The sequence below is a fragment of the Mus caroli genome, unplaced genomic scaffold, assembly GCF_978045245.1.
Source record: "Mus caroli unplaced genomic scaffold, Mus_caroli_1 scaffold_12, whole genome shotgun sequence".
Taxonomy (NCBI): domain Eukaryota; kingdom Metazoa; phylum Chordata; class Mammalia; order Rodentia; family Muridae; genus Mus; species Mus caroli.
Window position 1 is genome coordinate 69369656 of NW_028227267.1, and position 24174 is coordinate 69393829.

General features: G+C 37.4%; 1 protein-coding gene across 2 annotated transcripts in view; it reads right to left on the reverse strand.

Annotated features, from left to right (window-relative positions):
- Rb1 (RB transcriptional corepressor 1) overlaps nucleotides 1–24174 on the reverse strand; it is a 131354-nt gene that overhangs the window by 85365 nt on the left and 21815 nt on the right. For both annotated transcript variants that reach the window (XM_085828760.1, XM_021181654.3), the window contains exons 3-8: nucleotides 18486–18601; nucleotides 15359–15478; nucleotides 9199–9237; nucleotides 8078–8145; nucleotides 3366–3476; nucleotides 653–795 (exon numbers count right to left, since the gene is read on the reverse strand). In XM_085828760.1, coding sequence (XP_085684886.1) covers nucleotides 653–795; nucleotides 3366–3476; nucleotides 8078–8145; nucleotides 9199–9237; nucleotides 15359–15478; nucleotides 18486–18601 — 597 coding nt within the window. The remainder of the gene's footprint in view (nucleotides 1–652; nucleotides 796–3365; nucleotides 3477–8077; nucleotides 8146–9198; nucleotides 9238–15358; nucleotides 15479–18485; nucleotides 18602–24174) is intronic.

The following is a 24174-nucleotide window of genomic DNA, read 5'->3' on the forward strand; positions in this document are numbered from 1 at the left end:
CATCTGATGATGAATTATAGACAAAATTTCAATAAATAAACTGTGAGAGAAAGAATGTATAGGATGAACAGAGAGCCTGGGAGACGTGTCCTAAACGCTATCAAAGGTTCAGCGAGTGATGAGCAACCAGCGTCTGGAAACATGTCTCTGCTCATTACTACAGGGACGTGGGTCCATTACCTGTAAAAGTCCTTTCAATGCCTAGATTCTTGAAGAAAATAATTACTATATGTGCTTAAGTTCTCCCCAACAGTTATTAACAGCTGATATTGTATTTGGAAAGAGAGTCATAAAATACTAAACAGAAAATGAATGCTAGATAACTTTAGCTTCATGGAAGTGAGAAACCGAGGTTTCTTGGCAGGGTGTTTGAGAACACTATGGATATTAGTAAATTCAATGGAATAGAAGAATAATACATTTGAAAACTATCATCTTCATGATACAATCCAGTGAGTACAGAAGGGGGCTATTCTCTTTAAAAGCAAAGTAAGAAAGTATAAAACTATTTTTTCCCAGAATTTTGTTCCTATGTAATAGAAGTGGTCCTACTTAAAAAAAAAAAGTATGCTCACAAGAAGTATATATTGACAGGTAGACGTAGCATATATATCTACTTCAGCTGTTTTAAATAAAGTGTAAGAGAAATTACCTCATCTATATTACACTTGTGTTCTTTACAGAGAACTTCGATAATTCTCGTATCATTTTCTAGTTGTTTTGCTATCCGAGCACTCCTGTTCTGACCTCTTCTGGGTGTTCGAGGCGAACCATTAATGGGGATTGCAGCTGTTTCTGTAAAAATGGTAAATTAGAATAAAAACAATTGTGTATTCCACATTGACCATTAATGAAATTGGGCTGAGGATGTAACTGAGCTGGTAGATTAACTTGCCTAGAAAAAGCATGAAACCCTGGGTTCAACTGCCAGCACCACATATTCCAGCAGTGCTGGTATAGACCTGTAATCCCAGCATTTGGGAAGTGGAGGAAGAATCAAAGTTCAGTACCACCATTGTCTACACAGCGATGTCAAAGCCAGCCTATTTCCAAAATAATTAACATTAAATAAATTATAAAATAATGCTACACTGTAATTATAACTAAGATGTCTGAAATAATCCTGGTAGAATTTTATTCTGCTTATTATGGTTTACTATATAACAATTTTAACTTATTAATTCATGATTATTGGGACACTCTTGTTCTGTAGAGCTGGCAATCAAATCTAGGGTCTTTATGCACGCTACACAAATGCTCTATCACTGAGCCACAGACTGCCCTTGAATATCTGTTGTGATGTATACGCTGCTACAAATTTTTGCAACTCACATTTTTCTTTTACTCCCAATCTCATTCCCCAAAAGCTACATCCCATAAACCCAGAGAAAGTCTGACAAAAAATTATTTATGTTACTTGTAAGTGTATTTTACTCAATATATATGAGCAAAAATATTTCCTAGGCTGCTGAGATTGCTCAGTGGCAAAGACACTTGATATCAAGGTTGACAACCTAGTTCAATCTCTGGAACCCATTCACTGGAGTAAAGAACTGACTCCTGGAATCTGTCCTTTAATTTTTGCACACAGGCCCAGACATAATCCTCCCACTTGTGGTGTAGGGGGCTGGAGAAATGGCTCGGTGGTTAGGAATACTGGCTGCTCTGTCGGAGTACCCAGGATTAATTCCCAGAATCCATAATTATCTGTTTAGTTCCAGGAGATAGGATGCCCTCTTCTGGCCTCATAGGCACCAGGTAAGCATGCATGCTGGCAAAACACCAGTACATATGTTTAAAAACAAACAAAAAACCAGATCTAATATAAAATGTAAGTACACAGCAAGAGGGATCCATGAATAAAGGCCACTGATACCCATGCCTGATGCCCTGAGTTTGATCTCTGTGACTCACACAAACAGAAAAACAGAGAACTGACTAAAAAGTTGTCCTCTGACCTCTACTTGTACTCAGCCACACTACACGTACCCCTCACACACAAATAATATCAATAAAAATAAAATTCTAAAGTGTGATCTTCACAAAAATAAATAAAAGATAAACATAATATGACAAATTGTGATTTTCTTAAATAATCTGTATTATTTTGAACGTTGCTGACCAACTAAGTTGACTCAGCTATTAAGAAGATTACAGGTGATTAAATATGGTCTAGCCACTCTAGAAATCAGTGTGGAAAATACTCAAAAGCTAAAACACATCTACCATTATTACCCAGCTCTCTAATTGAACTTAAGACCCAACAATAAGGAAACCATGCCTGGTACTTGAAACCTAGCCAACTACCTAAGGGCTAGTGATGTTACAGATACTGGAGAACCTGCAACCCCCACTTTATTAGACCAGTATAATTCCTAATAACAATCTATAAACATCTGTCCTTATACCACAGAGAAGTACTCTTCAGTCCTTATCAAGGAAACTTCTCTGTATCACAGATGGAGACCTTTACAGAAAATCACAACCAATCAAAAATGCAGGGCTGTGAAGCCCAGTCCCGATGGATAAACCTACAAAACTCTAGAGTCCTTACGGCTCAAGGGCCCTTGCAGACAAAGGGACAGAAGGCTGCAAGAGACAGAACAGGAAAGCTACATGTCCTAGAAGCACAATATGTTGAATAATTCTCAAAAATTTCCAGATTATGTTTTCCCAGGAAGTCATTGCTCACAGAGATGAATTAGGCTTCACCATTTAATCCTCTTCAACAGCACCTTTAGACTTGATGTTTTGATCTGTTATCTACTAATAGCACTTCTATCATTCCAGCAGCTAGGAATCAGCTTGTCCTTAGTTTAGTTTATATTTCTATAGTATAAAAGTGATTCAAGGTTCTATTCTTGTGGTGACAAAAAGAAACATTTCTATTCCAAGAAACTGATTTATTTACACTTAGATTTGCTTAATGTCATCTAACTAGATCAGCAATAGTTACTTTTTTTTCTTTTATTGGATATTTTCCTTATTTACATTTCAAATGTTATCCCCTTTCCTGGTTTCCCTTCTGGAAACCCCCTATCCCATCCCCTCTCCCCTTGCTTCTATGAGGTGCTCCCTCACCCACCCTCCCACCCACTCCCACCTCCCCACACTGGCATTCCCCTACACTGGGTCATGGAGCCCTCACCGGACCTCCCACACTGTGAGCTAAAACAACCTCTTCTTTCAGTAAGTTCATCTCATCCGATTCTGTCACAGAAAACCAGAGCTGAGAACAAAAGCCAAGTCCACACCTCATAATGTTTCATCATCCTTCAGTTTTAGGACCATACCAGTCCTATAGACAGTCAGTAGGTAACTGCTGAAGAAAAGGAGAGGAGCGCTGTATTGTTTACAATACTTACTGTATGGCTCTCTGAGTAGTGCAGGAGGCGAGAACTTAATAAAATAGTCAACTACACACAACATTAGCTGAAATGAGATTACCAGGTCATCTTCCATCTGTAATACTTCTCCTAAAATGAAAAAGATGCACATTTAAAAAGTTTTAACTATATTTATCTATTATTTATTTAGCTACCTGTGTGTGCATGCACATATGTTTGTAAGCACATGCATGTATGTGTGCATGTACCACAATGCACATGTGGTAACCAGAGAACAACCTGCAGGAGACTGTGCTCTTTTACTCCATGGGTCCCATGACAAACTCAGGTTGCCAGGCTGATGGCAGGTGCCTTACATGCAAAGCCATTTCACTGGCCTCAAGAGTCCACTTTAAAGAAAAGCTAGAGACTGGTACCTTTAAATTAGATTTAAAAAAAAATGTGGGTAGTAATATATTCATATGCTCATTCATTTGCTAATCACTACAGCCACGATAAAGACTTTTCTCTTTTTTATAAAAAACAAAATAAAAATGAGATTTAAAACATAAATGCAGTTACAAAATTAGGTATTGTTAATCTTCCCTCTGGATTTTAAGATTAAGGATTACAATGATTATTCTTTTTTTAAAGCAATTTATTTATTTATTTAATGTATGAGTACACTACTGCTCTATTCAGACACACCAGAAGAGGGCATCAGACACCAATAACAGATAGTTGTGAGCCACCATGTGGTTGCTGGGAATTGAACTCAGAACCTCTGGAAGAATAGTCAGTGTTCTTAACTGCTGAGCCATCTCTCCAACCCCCAATAATTAATTCTTATTAAAATCAACTGACACTGTTTTTTGTAAAATTTACTTCCTATTTTGGTATGACTTGCAAAACTCACATTTTCCAGAAACCATACTGAAGCACAATGCATGCTTGTCTTTTATTTAAAATACTTATAAAATATCTCATATGCTCAGTTTAACCCCCTATAAAATATTACAGTAGCCAAAACCATCAAGAAACAACAAACTCAGAATATAACATCCTAACATCCTAACAGTTTATAATATATATATATATATATATATATATATATACACACACACACACACATACACACACACATACACACACACACACAACTACAAGGCTTATAAAATAAATGCATGATAGGTATTTATATACAAATGTAAATTATTTTAAAATATAAGTGCACATTTTCTTGTGGCTCTCTCTCTCTCTCTAAGACAGAACAGAAGTGTAGGGGCCAGAGAGATTGCTCATGGTTAATAGCACTTGCTGTTCTTGCAGCCGATCCAGGTTAGCCTAACTAGGTTAGGCTCCTAGTACCAAGTGTCTGTTATTCCCATATCAGGAAATCTAATGCTGTCTCTGGCCTCCACAGGTACCTGGCATAAAGATACATATATGCAAGCAAAACACTCATACACATAGAAGATAAAAATAAATAAATACATTTTAAAATAAAGGAAAAGCTTGACTGATTCACTTTCTCTCTTCTGGGTACCTGCTAAGCTTGTAATAATGGCAATGAATATTGAAACTCCCAAATATGTGAGAAAATTAATAACTCTGCATCAGGTAGGTGTCCATATGGTATGGTACAGAAGAATGTTTGCAATGAATTCAGTAAAGAAATATTACAGGAGTGTAGACAGCAAAGGAAAAAAAATCAATGATATGAAAATGTCACTATAAATTCATTTGTATGTTAAATAAAAGCTAAGCTAGTGAAGAAACAGGGATGAGATTGCTATCAGGTGTTTCCAAGTAAGAAGCAAACCACAAAGCCCGGTCAAACAGCCTCTCCCATGGTAAACAACCTTCTGAAAGGAAGGCACACATTAGCCAGGGGCCAGGAGAGGCAGTGCCAGCCTGTAACAATGGAGCAGAATGCTCAGCTTTCCACCTTCTGACTTGGAGAGAGAAGTCATTGCTACAGAAGGTAAAAGGAACCGGTGCTGGATCCCAGTATACAATGCTGCCTGGGAAAAGAGGGGAGGATAAAGTTTGTCCTACAAAGTCTCAGAACTGCAAAGGCTCCTGGCATTCCAGATGAATTCTCTAGTCTCACCCTTACCTTCTGTAAGGTAGTATAATACCTGTTTATAACACACTGCAATTCTTTTTTTTTTTTTGGGGGGGGGGGGTTTCTTCCAGACAGGGTTTCTCTGTGTAGCCTTGGCTGTCCTGTAACTCACTTGGTAGACCTGGCTGGCCTTGAACTAGAAATCTGCCTGCCTCTGCCTCCCAAGTGCTGGGATTAAAGCCATGCGCCACCACTGCCCAGCTTCACACTGCAATTCTATGGGGAATACAAACTAACTACATGTTAAGTGCAAAATGAATGAAGGGAGGGCCTCTCAAACTACCTCAGAGAAAACCAGTAAGATGAAGGGGAAAAGCACACTCAAAAGAAAAAGTAAAATCACAAAAGGGGAGAAAATCAGAGAACCTAATAGGAAGAGAATATCTAATAAACAAAGAGACAAAGTCGGCGCTCCTGCATTCCAGTGAAGTCCCAGAGGAAAACCATCAGCTCAAAGGTAGCCTGAGCTACATGCCAAGTACTTGCTTTGAAACAAACAAACAAACAAACAAACAAGGAGCTTACTGATCTCAATTTATATAAAAACATGGTGTCAGATGAACTAAGACAGAACTAGGATAACGAAATGAGTTTAGCTCAAAACAGACAAAAGACAAGATGAATAGAACCTGTATGTAATACAAAGTCGGGGGTGTAGCTCAGTGGCATAATATTTGCTTGACACTCATGAAGCCTTGAGTTCAATTTCCAGCATTGCAAAAAAAAAAAAAAAAAAAAAAAAAAAGATTTAAAATCATTAAAATGACAGAAAAATATGAAGAACAAAACAATCTGATATCATGTTCAGAGAAGACACACTGAATAAAATAATGTCTTAAAATACAACATTAGTAAGATGTCTCAGAAATGAAAAACAGAATGCCTAGTTTGTTTGTTTGTTTGTTTGTTTGTTTTAAAATAAGTATTCCAAGACAAATGAATGCAGGATGATACAAATCAACAGATATCCTAGTAAAAATATTAAACCTCAAACTTAATATTCATTTACTTTTATTTCTACATATGAGCATTTTTGCCTGTATGTTTGTCTGTGTCCCTGAAGGCCAAAGGAGGGTAACAGATGCCCTGGACTGGAGACTGTGAACTGCCATGTGGATTGAAAGCAGGACTCTGGTGCAAGTTTTAGCTTTAGCTACTTTAACTAGTCGACTAAAGATGGCTTTATCTACTGAGTTGTCACTTCAGACTTAAATCTCAAGTTTCAAAAAGAACTCATCAAGTCCTCAGCAACTAAATGACAGCAGGGACCTTAAGTGAGCCTCAGATTTCCTAAAAGTAACATTCACTACTACAAAATATTTCCTTAAGGGACAAATGACTCAAGAACAGGACACACAGTCAAGTTGTCTTTCAGGGATAAATGCTGTGGACACTTGCCATTAACATGACAAGCATTTGGAAGATGACATGAAAAGGCCTAGTTTTTAAAATTCCACAGGTTGGAGAGGTGGCTCAGCAGGCAAAAGTGCTTTCCACCAAGCCTGAGGCACACACACACACACACACACACACACACACACACACACAGAGTAAGTAAATAAATGTACAAGATAATGTTAAATCCTTGATGGTACAATCCAGATAGCTAAGAAATAAATCAAAATCAAAAACTCAGAAACAGAGAAGCTATAATAAAGTAGTTACAAAGGGCACAGAATGCACTTATACACAGAACTGACAGTAAAGGCATGTAGTAACTATAATTACAGATGAATAAATGTTATAGTCTTCAAAAATGAGATGAAGACAAGAGGATGCAGTAGTCAGAAAGTGGGAAGACAGGGAGGATGATGTTCCAAGAGTGATTCTTATCACTGTTTTCAAAGTAGACTGGTGTGCAGTGTTGTAGACTTTCCTCTTCCTGTCTCTGGCTATACCACCCTCAACATGCCCAATCTCCGCTGCTCTCAGCTGCTAAGGGAAAAGGTCTGGCTAGTATTGAGTAGAAGAACTCCCTCCTCTCTAGGGGGACCGTGACGGGATCCTGTTGTTTTCCCTCAGCACAGTATCCTGGAATCTCGTCTTTACTGACTAACTAATCATCACAGCTTATTTCCATCTGACTCTCCGTCCAGCAATTTCTACTTTCTCCAAGTCAGAAGGAAAAACCCTAAGACTTCACCCTGAATTTGGAAGAGGTAATGGCATTTAACTATTCTACTTTTTCCTTTTCATTGTATTAGCATTCTCAAAACACAAAGTCTAAAAAAGAAAAGTAAAGATGCTATCTTAGGAAATATTTTAAACTCCATGTAAAGTGACCAAACATATTATTTCCATTTCTTATTTACTTTATTTTTAATTTAAATAAATTTTTATAATTTAAAATTCACCAGGCCCTGACTTTTATCCCCAACACCACTAAAAAAGGAAAATGCAAAGAAAATAGAGAAGAAAGGGGGAATGAGAAAGAGATCAGGAAGAAAGGAGGAAATTAAACATTTCCAATGATGCTCTATTACCATAACTATAAAAATGCAGTTAATAAGCCATGCAGAGAATACAGAAGGATTTATTAATTGAATAATTTTTTGTACTATTCCAAGTGAACAATTTAATCACTATATTTGACACATCAGCATTCAATAACACATTCACTTACCTTTAGCTAGTAAAAAAGTGATCCAAGAAATTTTTAGCACCAACATAGAATTTATTTCAGTAGATAACCTGGTAAACAAATACAAAGCAATAAAAAAAAAAAGTCAGACACTGACAAAGTGTTCCCGCTTTACTTTGGGGTAGTTTGTTTTAATTATAGACTTGAGTTAAATAAATACATAATGAAATGCAACCGTCTTTAAATGCAAAATTTGCACCTAAACTCATCTAGTTCATTTGGTGTGCCTACCAAAATATTGATTCTAATCTAAAACTATATAAAGCCCATGGTACACTAATTTGTTTCTAATTACCTTTATACTTGTTTGCTCTGTTTTTCTAATTAAAATGAACAACAACAACAACAACAACAAAAAAAAACCCAAACAATTAGGTGGCTTAGATCTTGTCAACTTAACACTTTACCTTGATAATTTTTCCACAGAATGATCACTCATTAGAATCGACAGATTTATATGAATTAATATATGCACAGTTTGCATTTCTATCAATCACTTCAATGCCAGTGCTTTAGTGGGGCAGGAAATCTCCAGGATTTCTTGAGCTATTTACAGAGAAGAACACTGACGTACTGTTCAGGAATTTAGGATTTGTAAATGAAATTTTTTAATGAGTATGAATATTTTACCTATCTGTGTGGTTTGTGCACGTCTTGTGTGCCTGGTGTCTGTAGGGGCCTGAAGAGGTCATCACATCCCACCCCACAGAACTAGAAATACAAATAGTTGTAAGCCACCATGTGGGATGTTGGGCTTCACGCCTGGGTCCAGTCTTCTCTCCAAATCCCTAAATTGAGAATGTATTTGTTCTTATACAAAAGTATGCAGAGCCTTGTTGATAAAATCCCTGTGATAGATCGTTAATAAAAACTTAATGAATGAACTGCATTTTCCTCAGAAAAGTGACAGAGAACACTGAATTCCAGCTAATTGGTTCTCTCTGCTATATAAGTAAGGCACATATTTTTAGAAGATAAACAAATCCAAACAGGATTTTACCACTTTAACTTATAAAGTAGTATGTTTTTATTACCAAAGTTATCAATATGTTTGAGATTAGTCCAAAAAAACAAATTTTAGTGAAAAATTACATGCTACTTACGCACTGCTGGGTTGTGTCAAATATATAAGTTCACATGTCCTGAAAAGAAAAAAATAATTTCAGTAAAATAACAGCTTAAAAAAACTTTTAAAATACTTCTGCAGCATGAGTCATTAGCCTTCTAAAAGAAAGTATATCTGCTTACTACAAAATGCCATCTCACATCACCATGTTCTAAGACAAAAGAACCGGCTTCTGTCACTCACTGTTAAAACCAATGACCAGACCAGACTGTTAGCTCAGTGGGTAACTAACCAATAAGTCGTATATATCTCTATAATTTACCCTATAATAAACAAGCTCTGACATTGCAGTCTTCATACTCCAGAAAACTGGACAAGTAAATGGGAAACGGAAACCTTGATTTGATTCAAAGCCACCAACATTAAAGCTAAATTATTCCAAACGACTAGTCAACAAAAATCTTAAGGTACAAAGTGCAGGGCAGCCTTGTAAGGCCAAATCAGACTATGCCATCCCCAGTGTAAAAGCATTCAGCAACTTTCCACTGTGCAGGGCACAGCTAGCTTGCTCCTGCCCAGCCCCCATCCTACCTTCCATACATCAGCGCTCAAAGCACATCCGGTCACTGTTTTGGTGTGCACATGCTCAGCACATACCTGACACGCCCAGTTCCTGTCCCCGCTCATTTTTCTTGACACATTTCTATTTCTAATCCCTATTCAGAACTTCCTTCCTCTCTTTTTCCTTAGTCGAACTCACCAGTACCGCCTTCTCACCTAGTTAAGATCCATGATGTACTGCATCATCTACTTAAACTCGATACTCTTCAATCCAGCATCACAGCCATAGCTGCATTTTCACGTGTACATGTTGTGGCATGTGCACATGTGAGTGTATGTGGAGGCCAGAGACTGATGTCAGGAATATTAAATTGTTCTTTCATCTTATTCTTTGAGGACAGGATCTCTTGATCAAACTCAGAGCTCATGGAGATAACAGGGTACTAACAGTTAATTCTTTTTTTTTTTTTAAAGAATTATCTCATGTATGTGAGTACACTAGCTGTCTTCACACACACCAGAAGAGGGCATCGGATTCCATTGTTGTGAGCCACCATGTGGTTGCTGGGAATTGAACTCAGGAACTCTGGAAGAGCAGTCACTGCTTTTAACCACTGAGCCATCTCTCCAGCCCCTAACAGTTAATTCTTGATGTAGCTTGTTAATTTGATTACAACAAAACAGCTGACATCATACATTTTCTTAAAGTATATTCCATAAACACTTCTTGTATAAGATCTTAACTGATGTTAAATGACATTATGGTTTGTGGTTTGAATGTGAAATATCCCCACAAGGATCACACTTGAGAAAGAGAGTCACAGGGTGCCGGTGGGGTGGGGGTGGGAGTTAAGGCTTTAATAGCCAAAACCCACTTCCTGTTCATGCACTCTGCTTTCTTTTGAGGGATGCCATGTGGTCAGGAGCCTGCTGTTCTGCCACCATGCTTTCCAGGTCTGCTGCCACATCTTCCTCACTGTGAGAAACTGTATCCCTCTGGAACTGTAGGTCAAAGTAAACCCTTTCTCCCTTAAATTGTTTCTGTAGGAGTATTTTATCACAGCAACAGAAAGTAGCTAAGGCAAATGTAAGTATCAGTCATTTAGAAAATGCTGAACTCAATCAAACTTCTAAATATCTTGCATTGCCTTGGTGTTTTGTGACTGTCTAAGAGGGAATACATTATGAAAATACAGTATTATACAGTGTTTTCCAAACAGACAATGTCTTATTTTCTTGTTTTAAAACCTAATAAATGTTTGGGCCTGTGAGATGGCTGAGTGGGTACAGATGCTTGCTGCTGGGCCTGGCAATATAAGTTTGAAACTGAGACCCACATGGTAGAAGGAGCGAGCCAACTCTTTCAAGTTGCCCTCTACTCTCCACAACTGTGCTGCTGTAGCCCACATTTGCCCACATTTGCCCCCCCCACACACACCCCAAAATTAAAAGCTATCATGAAAGCGCTATTTATATGTTATCTCAATTAATACATTAACAGGTATGTAATGGCTATACTTGATCGTCACCTTGACCTCATCTGGAATTAACTAAAATTCAAAAATCTGTTATCTTTAGGAGGAGAAAAACACACCTTTAACCCAAATCTAGTCTGGGTCACACCTTCTGCTGGGAGTCTATATAAGGGAGAGGAAAGCTTTTGTTCTTTGCCTGCTTGTCCTCCCCTTGCTAGCAAGTCCATTCCTTCATTGCCACTAGAGCCTACTTCAGGATCCCAGCATACACTGAAGACCAGCTGAGACATGCAGTTTTGTGGACTGAGTGCACAACTACTAGATTCTTGGACTTTCCATTCATAGTTAACCATTCTTAGATTAGCTGGACTGCAGCCTGAAAGCCATTCTAATAAATTCCCTTTAGATATAGATCTAGAGATATAGATACAGGTCCATTCTATAAATTCTGTTACTATAGAGAGCCCTAACTAATAGGTACTCTCATTAACTTGATTTAGACATTAGAAAACTATGTACCCAAGTTAGGTAACTCATTTATCCAAGATTACATAGTATTTACTCAGGATCAGGTTAGAATGCAGACCTGAGTGACTGCTTCTCCTCTAAGCTCTACTGTAACCCCCTTCTTTCTCTCTCATAGATAATAGCTACTGTTTTTGATAGAGAACAAGAAGGATGGATGATGAGCTTCTACCCTCTCTGTTGTAAGGGCACCTTGTACTTGATAATACAGTAAGGCATCTATGCATATTTACTATGAACAGCTCATTGTGAACACACTTTAATGGTTGTCTATTGAGTAGCCCCAATTCAGGTGACACTTCAAGAGGACTGTAAAACCCAGCTTCCCACAGAGATAACAAAGGCAAACTACAGAAAATAGAGAGAGAATCTCAAGCCAGACCAGAGGGGCAGAGCCTGCTCTAGAACCCTGACTGCTCCCCTTCCATGTCAAGCTTGCTGGCTATAGATTACAGGAGAGATAACTCTAGGAGCTAATTGGTTGTTTCTCAGACTGTGAGTTTTCTACATCAAGGACATCTCAAAGATTCAACTGGAATGTGGACGGTCATCATGAACTCTCATATTCCAGTTGTGTTAGAAGAAAATTCTTTGGGAACTGTGGTGCTATATCCCACAGACTTGACTGTAAACACTGTTGCTTATACTGGCCCTTAGGGAATAGGATACAGAAAGATCCAGAGCACTTCAAAATTGTCTATATAACTGCTAAAGTTTTTGAACTTCAATATGTAGTAGTTACAATATTCTTTTCTGTTTTTATGTAATTTAATCAATTCTCTATAACATTCTTCTCTCTGCCCTTCCAAACTACTTAAAAATTACTCTTCAAAATACAGATACAGAAAATTCTTAAGACTTAGTAGTCTTGAGATTAATATGAATATAAAGGGAAAATGTCAGCCTAATGGTTTATCTATTGATCACTGCTCTGTTTAGAGAAAAATTAGAGGTAAACCACCTAAACAGAATATTTTGTAAAGCCTAAAAATCACATATGAGACTATTTCATTTTCTAATACCCTTTTTTACCTCTCTCTCAACTCCCAGGATATCAAGTGCACTATATCAGAGGAAAGTATAATAAAGAAAGAAGCAAACAAATCCCTGAAAACAGAAGCTGATATTAAAGCAGAATCATATAAGAAAGTAAAACTACTTGGAAGTATCCAATTAAAATTATTATAGCAGAAATGTAAATGGGGAAACTCACAGGGCCCCACCCCTAGACAAATAACAGACAATTAAGGAATGAGAGCAGGAAGAATAATCTATCTCCTGGGGAGAAGCCTATTAATTGGTTATCCCATACCAAATGGTTAGCATTTAAATCATATACACACAAGAAACACTAGACAGACTCAACAGGTTATAATTACATGTTTATGTATATACATGTAACAACAACAAAGAAAATGAGGTGCCAGATTTAAAAGGAAGCAGGAACACAGTGTGGGAGAGGAGGGGAGGTGTGGGAGGAGTCAGAGGAATAAAAGGGAATAGGGTGAAATGATGTAATTATATTTTAATAACAAAAGTAGAATAAAATCACTATAGCAGAAGACAGTAAGCACTGTACCCCAAGTCATTCCTGGCCCTCAAATTCTAGATCTAGAAATCATCTAGTCAGTTTTTAAGGCACTGATTTGTGCAGCATTTTCTTTTGCTCTTAAAGACTCATTTCATTTTTACTTCTGTGTATGTGTGTGTATGTCCGTTGTTTAGCACAAGTCTGTGCAAGTATCCTGCACAGACCAGAAGCTGAAGTTACAGGTGGTTGTAAGACACCTGAAGTAGGTGCTGGGAGCTGAATTCTGCAAGAGCAGTAAGCATCTTAACCACTGAGCCATCTCTAGAGCCTACCAGAAGATTTTAACAACTGGTTCAGAGAAATTTTTGCGTACTTTGTCTATCGTGGATAGGAAACCTCTACTAGAATTCTAGCAAGCTTCTTCTGAGTCACTTCAGGTGATGCATTAGAGGCTTGGGTTTTTCCCTTTTGCACTGTCACAATCATAGTATACTCTGATTTATATATTTACATTACAAGCACTTCTTTACACTGTTATTCCTCATCAAAACTAGCTTATAATTGTTTGGTTATAATTATAATATTTGAAATACTTAAAATTCAGTTATAAAGAGCTCATTTCTAGTTTTCAGACATCTAAATAATATCATAACAGAAATCTTTCATATTTGGGGCCATAGTCATATGAAAAATAAGATGACATTCTACTTGGAAAGATTGCCTCTGAATTCCACGGACTACCTGAATTGTCTGAGCTGAACTGAGCACAACTGCACTCAACTAAACTGCACTGAACTGAACTGCTCCAAACTGTACTAAACTATTCTCTCTCCCTCCCTGCTCTTTCCTGCCTGTTCCTTAGCCTCTCCTTCCTGTCTGTTCTGGTGAGAACTGGGCATATCCTATCTCTGACTCTTTCCGTCAAATCTTTCTCTGATTTGTCACTTTGTCGGTCCGTCAATTAGATATCATTGACTGGAATCAAAGGTATGTTCTAAATGAGTGTCTACATTCCAGCCAGAGGGACCAAAGATGTGTATTACCAGATTCCAGCTGGACCATATCTTTGGGTGTGATCTCTTGTCAGAGTAGCCATGTTGCTCAACTAAAATTCCTCTACAAGAATTGATTGCTTCTGGGCTGGCCAGATGGCTCAGCAGGTAAGAGCACTGACTGTTCTTCCAAAGGTCCAGAGTTCAAATCCCAGCAACCACATGGTCGCTCACAACCATCCATAATGAGATCTGACGCCCTCTTCTGGTGCATCTGACGTCAGCTAGAGTGTACTTACATATAAGAATAAATAAATCTTTGGACCTGAGCTAGCAGGGCTAACCAGAGCGAGCAGAAGTCCTAAATTCAATTCTCAACAACCATGTGAAGGCTAACAACCATCTGTATAGCTACAGTGTGCTCACATACATAAACTATATGAATAAATCTTCTTTTTAAAAAAAGAATTGATTGCTTCTGATGGAGGTATGGCTAGGGAAGGACTCAGTTTTCTTTAACATGAGATCCACCAGGATTTTGACCATGCACCAGTGAGTACATGGGTAAGCTTGTTTTTTCTTCTTTTTCTTCTTTTGTGGGGAGAGAAGTCCTAAAGTGGGCAGGACAGGAAAGTGAGAGGGCTTGGGATACACGATGTGAACCCCCCAAATCAATAAAAATATTATGACAAAATATAAGTCAAGCTTAGCCATGACTTTCCAGTTGAACAGTACAGGTAGAGTCTTCTCAACTACCTCTGAGAGCACAGATCACAACTTGGCAACTGGTCACACACTTTCTATAGACAATATGGTTTCTTTCTAAGCTGGAAGAAGTTAAAATTTAGATCACTATTTAGAACTACAAGTTCCACTAGACAAAATGAAAATCAAGCTCAAAATCTGAAGAAGCAAATGACATAAAAGGCTGGTAAAAACAGTTAATTTAGGGCAAGTACCCAGAATGTTTAAGAAATAATAGCAAAATGGATAAGGTTAGGGGATAATGCTTAATACTTCTATTACCCATGATAGTTTCCAAATTGAAGTATCAAGGTATAAAAATAAAAAACAAAGAATGAAAGTGCAAGCCTAATAAAACTTTTATCTTACCGTTCTAATTTGCTGTAGAGTGCACATAACACATTATACTTCTTCAATAGTCTTGACATAGCATTATCAACCTTGGTACTGGTATCAATTTCTTTTAATAAGTCAAAGAATTTATAGACACTACAAAAAAATAGAAAAAGTGCATGAGTAGCTATCAAAATTTGCTTTATTTAATTTTCAAAGCATGTGTAATTCAATTCAAAAGACTGCCAGCTCTACACTAGACCACTGTGTATTCTCTGGAAGGGCTATATTTGGTTTTACATTTTATTAGAAGCAACCCAGGCCCTAGTATCTACTTACCCCAATTATATTTATTTAAAATTAAGAAAACAAGAAAAGCAGGGGCATGAAATATGTACATTTGTGTTTCTAAATATATATGTATGAGCTTTTAAATTAAAATTATTATCAACTGATACATAAAAGCCCAAGAACTGTACATTTTAGGGAAGTAGCATGTGATGTTTTCACACGTGTAAACACTGCATAACAAAGATAAACATACCAATCTCCTCAAACATTTATTACTTGTACAAAGCAAAAACATTTAAAATACATTCTTTCAGAGTTCCACAATACATTGTACTTAAACACTATACAGCCATCTGTATCTGTATGTTTTTTCAAAACATATAGTTCATTCTAGTGCTTCCATTTTCATATTTGAAACTCTGTCCTTCTTCTACCCCTAAAGCCTTCCAGTCTCCAACAAGGACAGGCTAACTTAACTGCACACAGCCCCCCTTCCTTCCCCCATCAGGTTGCCCTCCTGTACTATACCTCTCTACACTAAGTGCCTGATCTCTGACACTGCATTCCAGACAGCTTGTGCGGGACTGCTCTGTCCATGTGGGGCTGCCCAGCCTGTGATGATGATCCCCACCCTGTGAATGTCTACCTCACCTCGCTCTGATAACCTTTCTCACCACTTGGCATTTCCTTGTCATATACACACTAACATTCTTTGCCTTACCAAAAGCTTCATGTTTAAATAGAGAAAGTGAAAAACTGGCTAAAATTTTACATTGTTAAACAACTTGTAGTAATTCTAAAAGTTGTTTTCTATAAAATTAATCTTCAATATACATATTTTCAATAGGGCAGTAAGGCAGACATGATCAGATAGCTCTCATATATCCATTACCATCTCCTCCTACTCTTGACAAAAGGTCTCATACTCCTGGCTGGCCTGGCATTTGCTATGCAGACCAGTCTGGCCTTGAACTCACAGAGATCAGCCTACCTCACACCATCACATCTGACTTCATATATTAATTTCTAATTGACTTTGTATATAAAATTGTACAAAAGCAGCTAAGTAGAGCAAGGAATAGTCATTACAACTATTATAAGCTGTCCAAAGCAAAGCCAGGTAAGATAGTACATGTCTATGGTCCCAGCACCTGGGAGTCTAGAAAGATTACTTAAGGAGTTTGAGACCCACCTGAGAAGTACAAGGCTACACCTCAAACCAACCAACCAAAAGAGCCTGAGATAGTCAGCAGGAGGCAAAAATCCATGTGACAGAGGATATTACAAAGTGTTCAGGCCAAGAGGGGTAAAGCAGTGTTGATAGCTATGTGGGAAGTAAAGAAGGATGCAGGAATGGCAGAAGACAGCAGAGATCAAGATGCTGATTGGAAACTGCTTTGAACTTCCATCAATACAGTTTAGGGAGTTAGTGAGAAATGCTAAAGTTAACCATGAAGGACTAGGTCAGAGAATGAACTGTTATTCTCGCATGGGCCCTCTGGTTTACATTTATTTATGCTGTATTGATTAGAAGGGAAGAGAGAGAGGGTGAGAGAAAAGGAAGAAGAGAAGAGTTCATCATGTAAATTTGTAGAATCCAGAAAAAAAAGAGAACCTCAGAGCAGTGCATGTGCTTATGAGGAGTACCCCAAACATCTTGGGAGGGACCGAGTGCCATGGAAACGAAATTCATTCGTGAAACAAAGATGTCTCTTTCTAGGGGTAATTTAAGAGAAGGGATGGGAAGTCAGTGCCTGTGGTATTAGAGACAATGACTCTTGTGTTATTTATATGCCATGTATGTATGTATGTATGTATGTATACACACACACATACACACACAAAGCCTTTGTTTTCACACTTTATTTAACGGTAGTAAAAAAGTGCTATAAAATGTAATGATTTAATCTACTTAGTTTAGCTAAAATACTAATTATATTGAATTATAAATTAACTCACTGAAGATATACATCTATTTAACAATCTGGTAAAATTATTTACTGCTGTATTTTGTAAATATGTTACAAAGGAAATAAGATAAGTCCTGTGAGTTTAAGATGAAACTCTACAAATTACTAGAGAACAAATTAATAAAGTTTAAAGCTAAAAAATGTTAAATGCCTGGGTCAAGTGTCAATCAATACTGAATATATGGCAGTTTTTATGTAATTATGTAACTAAAACATCCACGTACGCAAAAGTCTTCAACATAAATAATTTTTATCTAAATTTAAAACAGCCACCTTAGGCCGGGCAGTGGTGGTGCATGCCTTTAATCCCAACACTTGGGAGGCAGAGGCAGGCAGATTTCTGAGTTCGAGGCCAGCCTAGTCTACAGAGTGAGTTCCAGGACAGCCAGGGCTATACAGAGAAACCCTGTCTCGAAAAACCAAACAAACAAACAAAAAACCCAAACAAGCAAACAAAAAAACCCCAGACACCTTATGTTTGAAAAGATTTTTATTTTTTCACTTCTGTGTGTGTATGTGATTGTGTGTGTGTCTGTGTGTGTGTGTGTTTGTCTTTGGTATGTTCAGGTGCCCATGTTCGGTCCCTAGCACCCACAGGATGACTCATGGTACCTCTAACTCCAGCTCCAAGGGCTCTGATGCCCTAGCCTGGCCTCTTCAAGCACTGCACATGGTGCACTTACCTGTAGGTGAAACATAAAATAAAAAATAATAAATTCTTAAAAAAATACCTCCCCCAAATTAAGTAAGCATTAACTAATCCCAGCAGAGAATTAAAATTCATTATTGGTCCCAAATCCCTTATATTAAATTTAATTTTAGCATTTCCACCAACTTTTTAATGTGTATTAAAACGTTAATAGCCCTTTTTAACTTCAGGATTTTTCAGTCAGAGCTTTTACCTGGTTTCTATGCTTTTCTGTAGCTCAGTGAAAGTGAATGGCATCTCATCTAGATCAACTGCTGCGATAAAGATGCAGATGCCCCAGAGTTCCTTCTTCTTTTGAATATATCCTTCCTAGGAATAAAAAGGTTCAAGTATTTTATTAAATCATCTGCACACTGGATACCATGTTAAAATTGATTACAAATGATTTTCTCATTAAACATAAAAATGTAATTTTAAATTCTTATAATGGCATATACTTGAAAATATTTAATTTTACATTAATATAACACTCAATTTTTATTATAAGGAAAAAAATTATGAGGAGGTTCAAAAAGTTAAATTACTATTTCCTTTGGAAACTTTGAGTAAGTTAGTTATTTGAAAGTTTGTTTTCTCAGTAGTCCAATATCATTAAAGCCACATTAAAAGATTCTAGAATTTTTTAAAACTTGTTTTTTCCAGGGAAACAAAAGCTGATTTCCTTTCAGAGTATACGTATGCCTTTTACTCTAATTCATCCATTTTTTTCCCCTTTGTTCAGTCAAGAATTTTCTGGGCTTGTGCAATTTCTCAACTAAGCCACCTGTACAAGGGATTACATGCACACATTACTTTACAAGGCTTAAATGAAGCTATGTTTAAACCCTTGACCACAGCCCAGCACTCATTTAGTAACTGATGAGCAATGAGTAACACTGTAGGTAGAGTATTTTTCAGCATACCCCCCTCAATGAAATATGCCACCCTCTAAATGTATGTTTTGTAGGTAAAATCTGGACCCTATTGTGTCAAATTATCTATGGTCTAATAAGCAGGTAGAAGCATGGCCGAGGAAACAGATGTAAGGCATTTTACACCCTGTGTGCATTTCATGTACCAAGGGAAGAATGAGAGGATCTAGAGTATCAAATGATAATTTATTATCAAATGATAATAAATAATTATCCATTGTGGATAATAAATAATTCACCATTGTCCAACTGTAAACTTTTCCTTCTAATATAAATACTTTAAAATATAACTATACATCCAAAATAGTTTAAATTAAAACAAATTACAATATTGATGATTGGTAAGGAAGAAGTAGAATAAGACAACTGAATCCAATGACAAGTGGTAAAATGGCTATGATCATTTTGCAAAACAAGTTTGGATAGTTTTTATGTATTTAAATATACATTTTCTATATCACTTAGAAATTCTATCCCCAATACTTATGCCCAGAAGAAATTAAAACACTAGTAATGAATATAATCCCAAACTAGAAACCAACCAAATATAATAGAAATAGAACCAAACAGAAATAATCAAACTGTTAATTCTATAAATAAACTGTAATAGAATTATGCAGCTGATGCTATCTACCAAAAAAGAAAAGGCCCTACTAAATGTAGCAACACAGATAAGTAAAAATTATTACACTGAGAAAAAGTCACCCAAAAAAGGAAAAGCTAGACACAAAATAGTAGCACAGGTTCTGTGCACACATAGCTCCAGGGAAGGTAAGGACTTGTATTTAATGTCAGACACTAGGTACGCACTACTCAAATCAAGAGGTCAGGCGCCAGGGAATGACCACAAAGATGGGAAGAGAACCTTCTGGTGTGCTCAGGAAGCTTTAATCCTTGCTGGTGGTCATTATATGGGAATATATCTCCATCAACTCAATAAATTTGATTCAGAAACTGTTACATATATCCTACTACTGAAACTGAAATATATATATTGTGATTCAGCATTACAATGATAATTATATAGTCTCAGAAAATAAAAACATCAACTTTTGCCTGTTTTTATTTTTTATTTTTGAGATTTTGATATAATTACACCATCTCCCCTTCCCTTTTCTCCTTCAACCCATTCCATGTACCCTCACCCCATTAAATTCATGGTCTCTTTTTCATTAACTGTTGGAAATGTGTATTTATGTGTATGTCTACCTGTGTTCCTAAATACATAAATACCTCCTCATTTTGTACTTTAATTGTAAGTGCATGTTTTAAGGGCTGGCTATCTGGTCCTGGATAACCCACTGGTGTGCTCTTCCCTGGGAGAGACTACGTGGCCTGCCTCAGCAGTCCTTAGTTGCCTGTAGATCTGATGTAGGGCTGGGGTCCTGTGAGCTTCTCCTTTCCATGTCAGCATGTCTTTTGGTGTCCTCCTTGTTGCCTATGCTTCTTAATAAGGCTAATTTTTTAGAAACTACTAAGAAATGACAGCTGCTTGCTGCTATAACTCCTTAATCCTCTCTTCTGGAATTTTTAAGTGTACTTATCTCACTTCCTCTCTGCTGCTTTGCCCCTAGCCACCTACCCCTGTTGAACATAACTGTCCTCGATAGACCTGCCTATAGCTGCTACAGCCTTTTCTAAGAAAACTCTCACACTCACATTTAGTAACTAAAGACGACAAAAATTATTATATTGTTTATTCATCTTTTCAACACCAGAAAAGGGTTTCTGTGTTATGCTGGAAACTGAAGCCCAGGCCTCACACATACTAGGCAAACAAACCAAAACTGAGCTACATCCCCTTCCCTAAGAGCCTCAAACTGTATTAGAATAAAGCCCTACAACTGAATTAGACTCTGTCTGCTTTGTGCTCTCTCTCTCTCTCTCTCTCTCTCTCTCTCTCTCTCTCTCTCTCTCTCTCTCTCTCTCTGTGTGTGTGTGTGTGTGTGTTACTGTCCCTGAGGCTTGCTGCTCCAGCTCGACTGGCTAGTCATGGCGCTGGCCTCTGCCAGCACTGGGGTTAGTGTTCCCTGCTTGAGTGTGGGTAATCTGAACTCGGGTCTTCCTGTGCATATAGTAAGGGTTTTATGCACTGACTCGTGTGCACTTCCCAGAGTAAGAGTGTTTGAATTCTCACTTTTTTTTTCTTTTCTGGCTCAGTTTTTAGCGATGCTATCTATGAAACTTATCTCTAACACAGTTCCACACTGATTTCTTACATGTCCTGCTCTAGAATGTTATGTCTAGGGTTCATGTGAACTAATTTTTCTAAGTACTATGAGACAGAAAATTCTTTAAATTCATATTTATTGGCAATCCACATCAAGCTGGTAAAGGTTTGAGTACAACTTGGCAGAAACCGGTCCTCTCCATTTACCATGTAGGTTCCAGGGATCCAACTGCAGGTGTCAAGCTTGGCAGCAAGCACCTCCACCCACTAAGCCACCTCCCAAACCCTGTGAGTGAAGTGTTCCAAACAGATAGCCAGTTGTTCCAGCTTCAAGGTTGAAAAGAACAGGCTCACTCTACCGAATTACCTGTGCACCTCTCTAGAAAACGAGCTGACAATGCATGTGTCCTCGTGCGGATCACTGGTCCTTTTGCACCAATACCACAATGTCTCCATTAGTATAGCTTTAAAGGTTCTGGATATTTTTTAATGGAGTTTGAGTCAAGATTTTTCTGTCAGCTTCCCCAGAAATGCTATACTTTAAACTCATAGTTTTAATTTCTATTTTAATGCTATGGCTGAAGAGTCACACTAAGTTTTTCTCCTTCAACCTACCACTGTGAGCCTTTTTTCCTTTCTTCTAAAGTCCTCTAATATCCTTGTGCTCTTTCCTGTATCTCTGTGTTTAACTCCTACCCGTTTCTACCCTTCCTTTAATAAGCACCCTGCTCACTCCCACAGCCCTGCCATCATCTGCAAACAGAGGGTCCGCCTCTCTTGCTACTTTGTAGCACAGTGGCTCTGGGGAGCTACAGGATTTATTTCCAATCCAATTTACAACTAAATTGAAAACAGGTTTGTTTTTGTTTATTTGTTTTGCTGTAATTGCATAAACCTTTTTATAAAGAACTTGCAAATAAAATTTTTTTCTTAAAAATTATAAAAGGAAGGCTGGAAGAATAGATCAAAGGTCGTCCAAAGTGTTCATTACTTCGTTAGACAATTCAAAATCAGTTCCTGGCACATCATCAGGGGGCTCACAACTGTTGATCTGAGTGGCACCTGGGATCTCCAGCTTGCATGAGCACCTGCACGCCTGTGCATGTACACATAATTTTTTAAAAAGCTTAAAAATTATTAAAGGGAATCCAAAACAGCACTTAAAATTATTTACTGCCCCAGTACAAGGGAACGCCAGGGCCAAAAAAATGGGAATGGGTGGGTAGGGAAGTGGGGGGGAGGGTATGGGGGACTTTTGGGATAGCATTGGAAATGCAATTGAGGAAAATACGTAATAAAAAAAATAAAAAAATAAAAAAAATTTACAAAAAAGTATTTCTCGATGAAATCACACACAAAAAGGTAAAACTTGTGGAGGAAGTGTGTGGAGGAAGTGGACTTTGCAAAACTGGGGAAAAAAAATCTTACCTTTCAAAAACCAGATTCAGCAAATGCCAAATCTTAGAATAATGTCAACTGAACAATACGCTGTCATGATGTTTTGAGAAATTCAGTTGTCCAGCTAAGCATCCACCCAGTGAAAATAGCTGGGGAGCTGGGTCAAGATCCTTGTAACAGATGTTCTAACAGCTACTTACATACCCATAGAGTGGGCTATCTAAGTATCTTCAAATAGAGCGGCTAAACAATGCTATGGCTGAATTATGGGCTCACACAAACCCTAAGACATTTTCAAAGACCAGTACAAGCACATGGGGATGCCCAAGGTGCAATGTTTAAGTGAGAGGAAAAAATCTACAAAATTATTTGTATTTCTTGATTCCAATTTTGTAAAAAAAAAAAAAAAAAAAAAAAAAAAAAAAAAAAGGTAAGGAAAGGAATATAATATATCTAAAGTGAGTTCTTATTTCTAGAGCTATTAGGATCATAATCAGCTTTCATTTTCTTCATTAATTCAAGATATATATTCCTAATTAAAATCAACTGCAACAAAGAAGATGCAACAGTAAAAACTGCTAAATTTATGAAAAGCAGGATAGAAAAATCAGAAATATGATAAAATTATTAAAATATCAAGACTTCAATTATATATTAACAGTTTAAATCAAAATATACAGCCAACACTTTGCATGGCTATCTGCTATGTGATTTAGTGTTCCTCTGAACCACCTTAAAGACAACCCCAAATCAGTGACAATTTATTTGACCTTGCTTTTTGACAATGTTCTCACTTACCAAAGAGCTCCACCAAGTGGTGACAGTAAGTATTTCGAAAACAAAACTGCAGTGTGAAAAACTTAACAACTGAAGCTAGCTGAACATAAATCTAAACTGTAATTTCACAAGGTAAAAAAGCCTTATGAGATTGGCAGCAGGAAAAGACGCTCTTGTCCAAAGCTGATCCTTTGACTTTTATATCCAGAGCTCCCATGTGCCATGACATGCGTGTGGAAATTGTCCTCTGACCCCCACACTCATGTCACATAGCACGTATGCCCCTTCACACGCACAATAAGTAAAATGTAATGACAGTAAACGACTAGCACATATATGGAAATATGTACTCTTCAAGCCAAGAATAGCAAGGTTGCATTAAGCATTAGGTGTGCAATAGAAAGTCTTGAAACAGGAGAGCTACTTCTTTCTATGCTTGGGTTTCCTCTTCACCTAGGTTTTATATATGAACAAAAGAAATAAGATACTAATATGTCAGGAAACCCCATCCTACTTATACAGCCTGAGCTGGCAGCAGTCAGTATTAAAGGCATTCTTGACTATGCACAGAAGATGCAGGAGTGGCAGAGTCACAAAGGAAGGTAAAGGCTACCCTGCTTCACTCA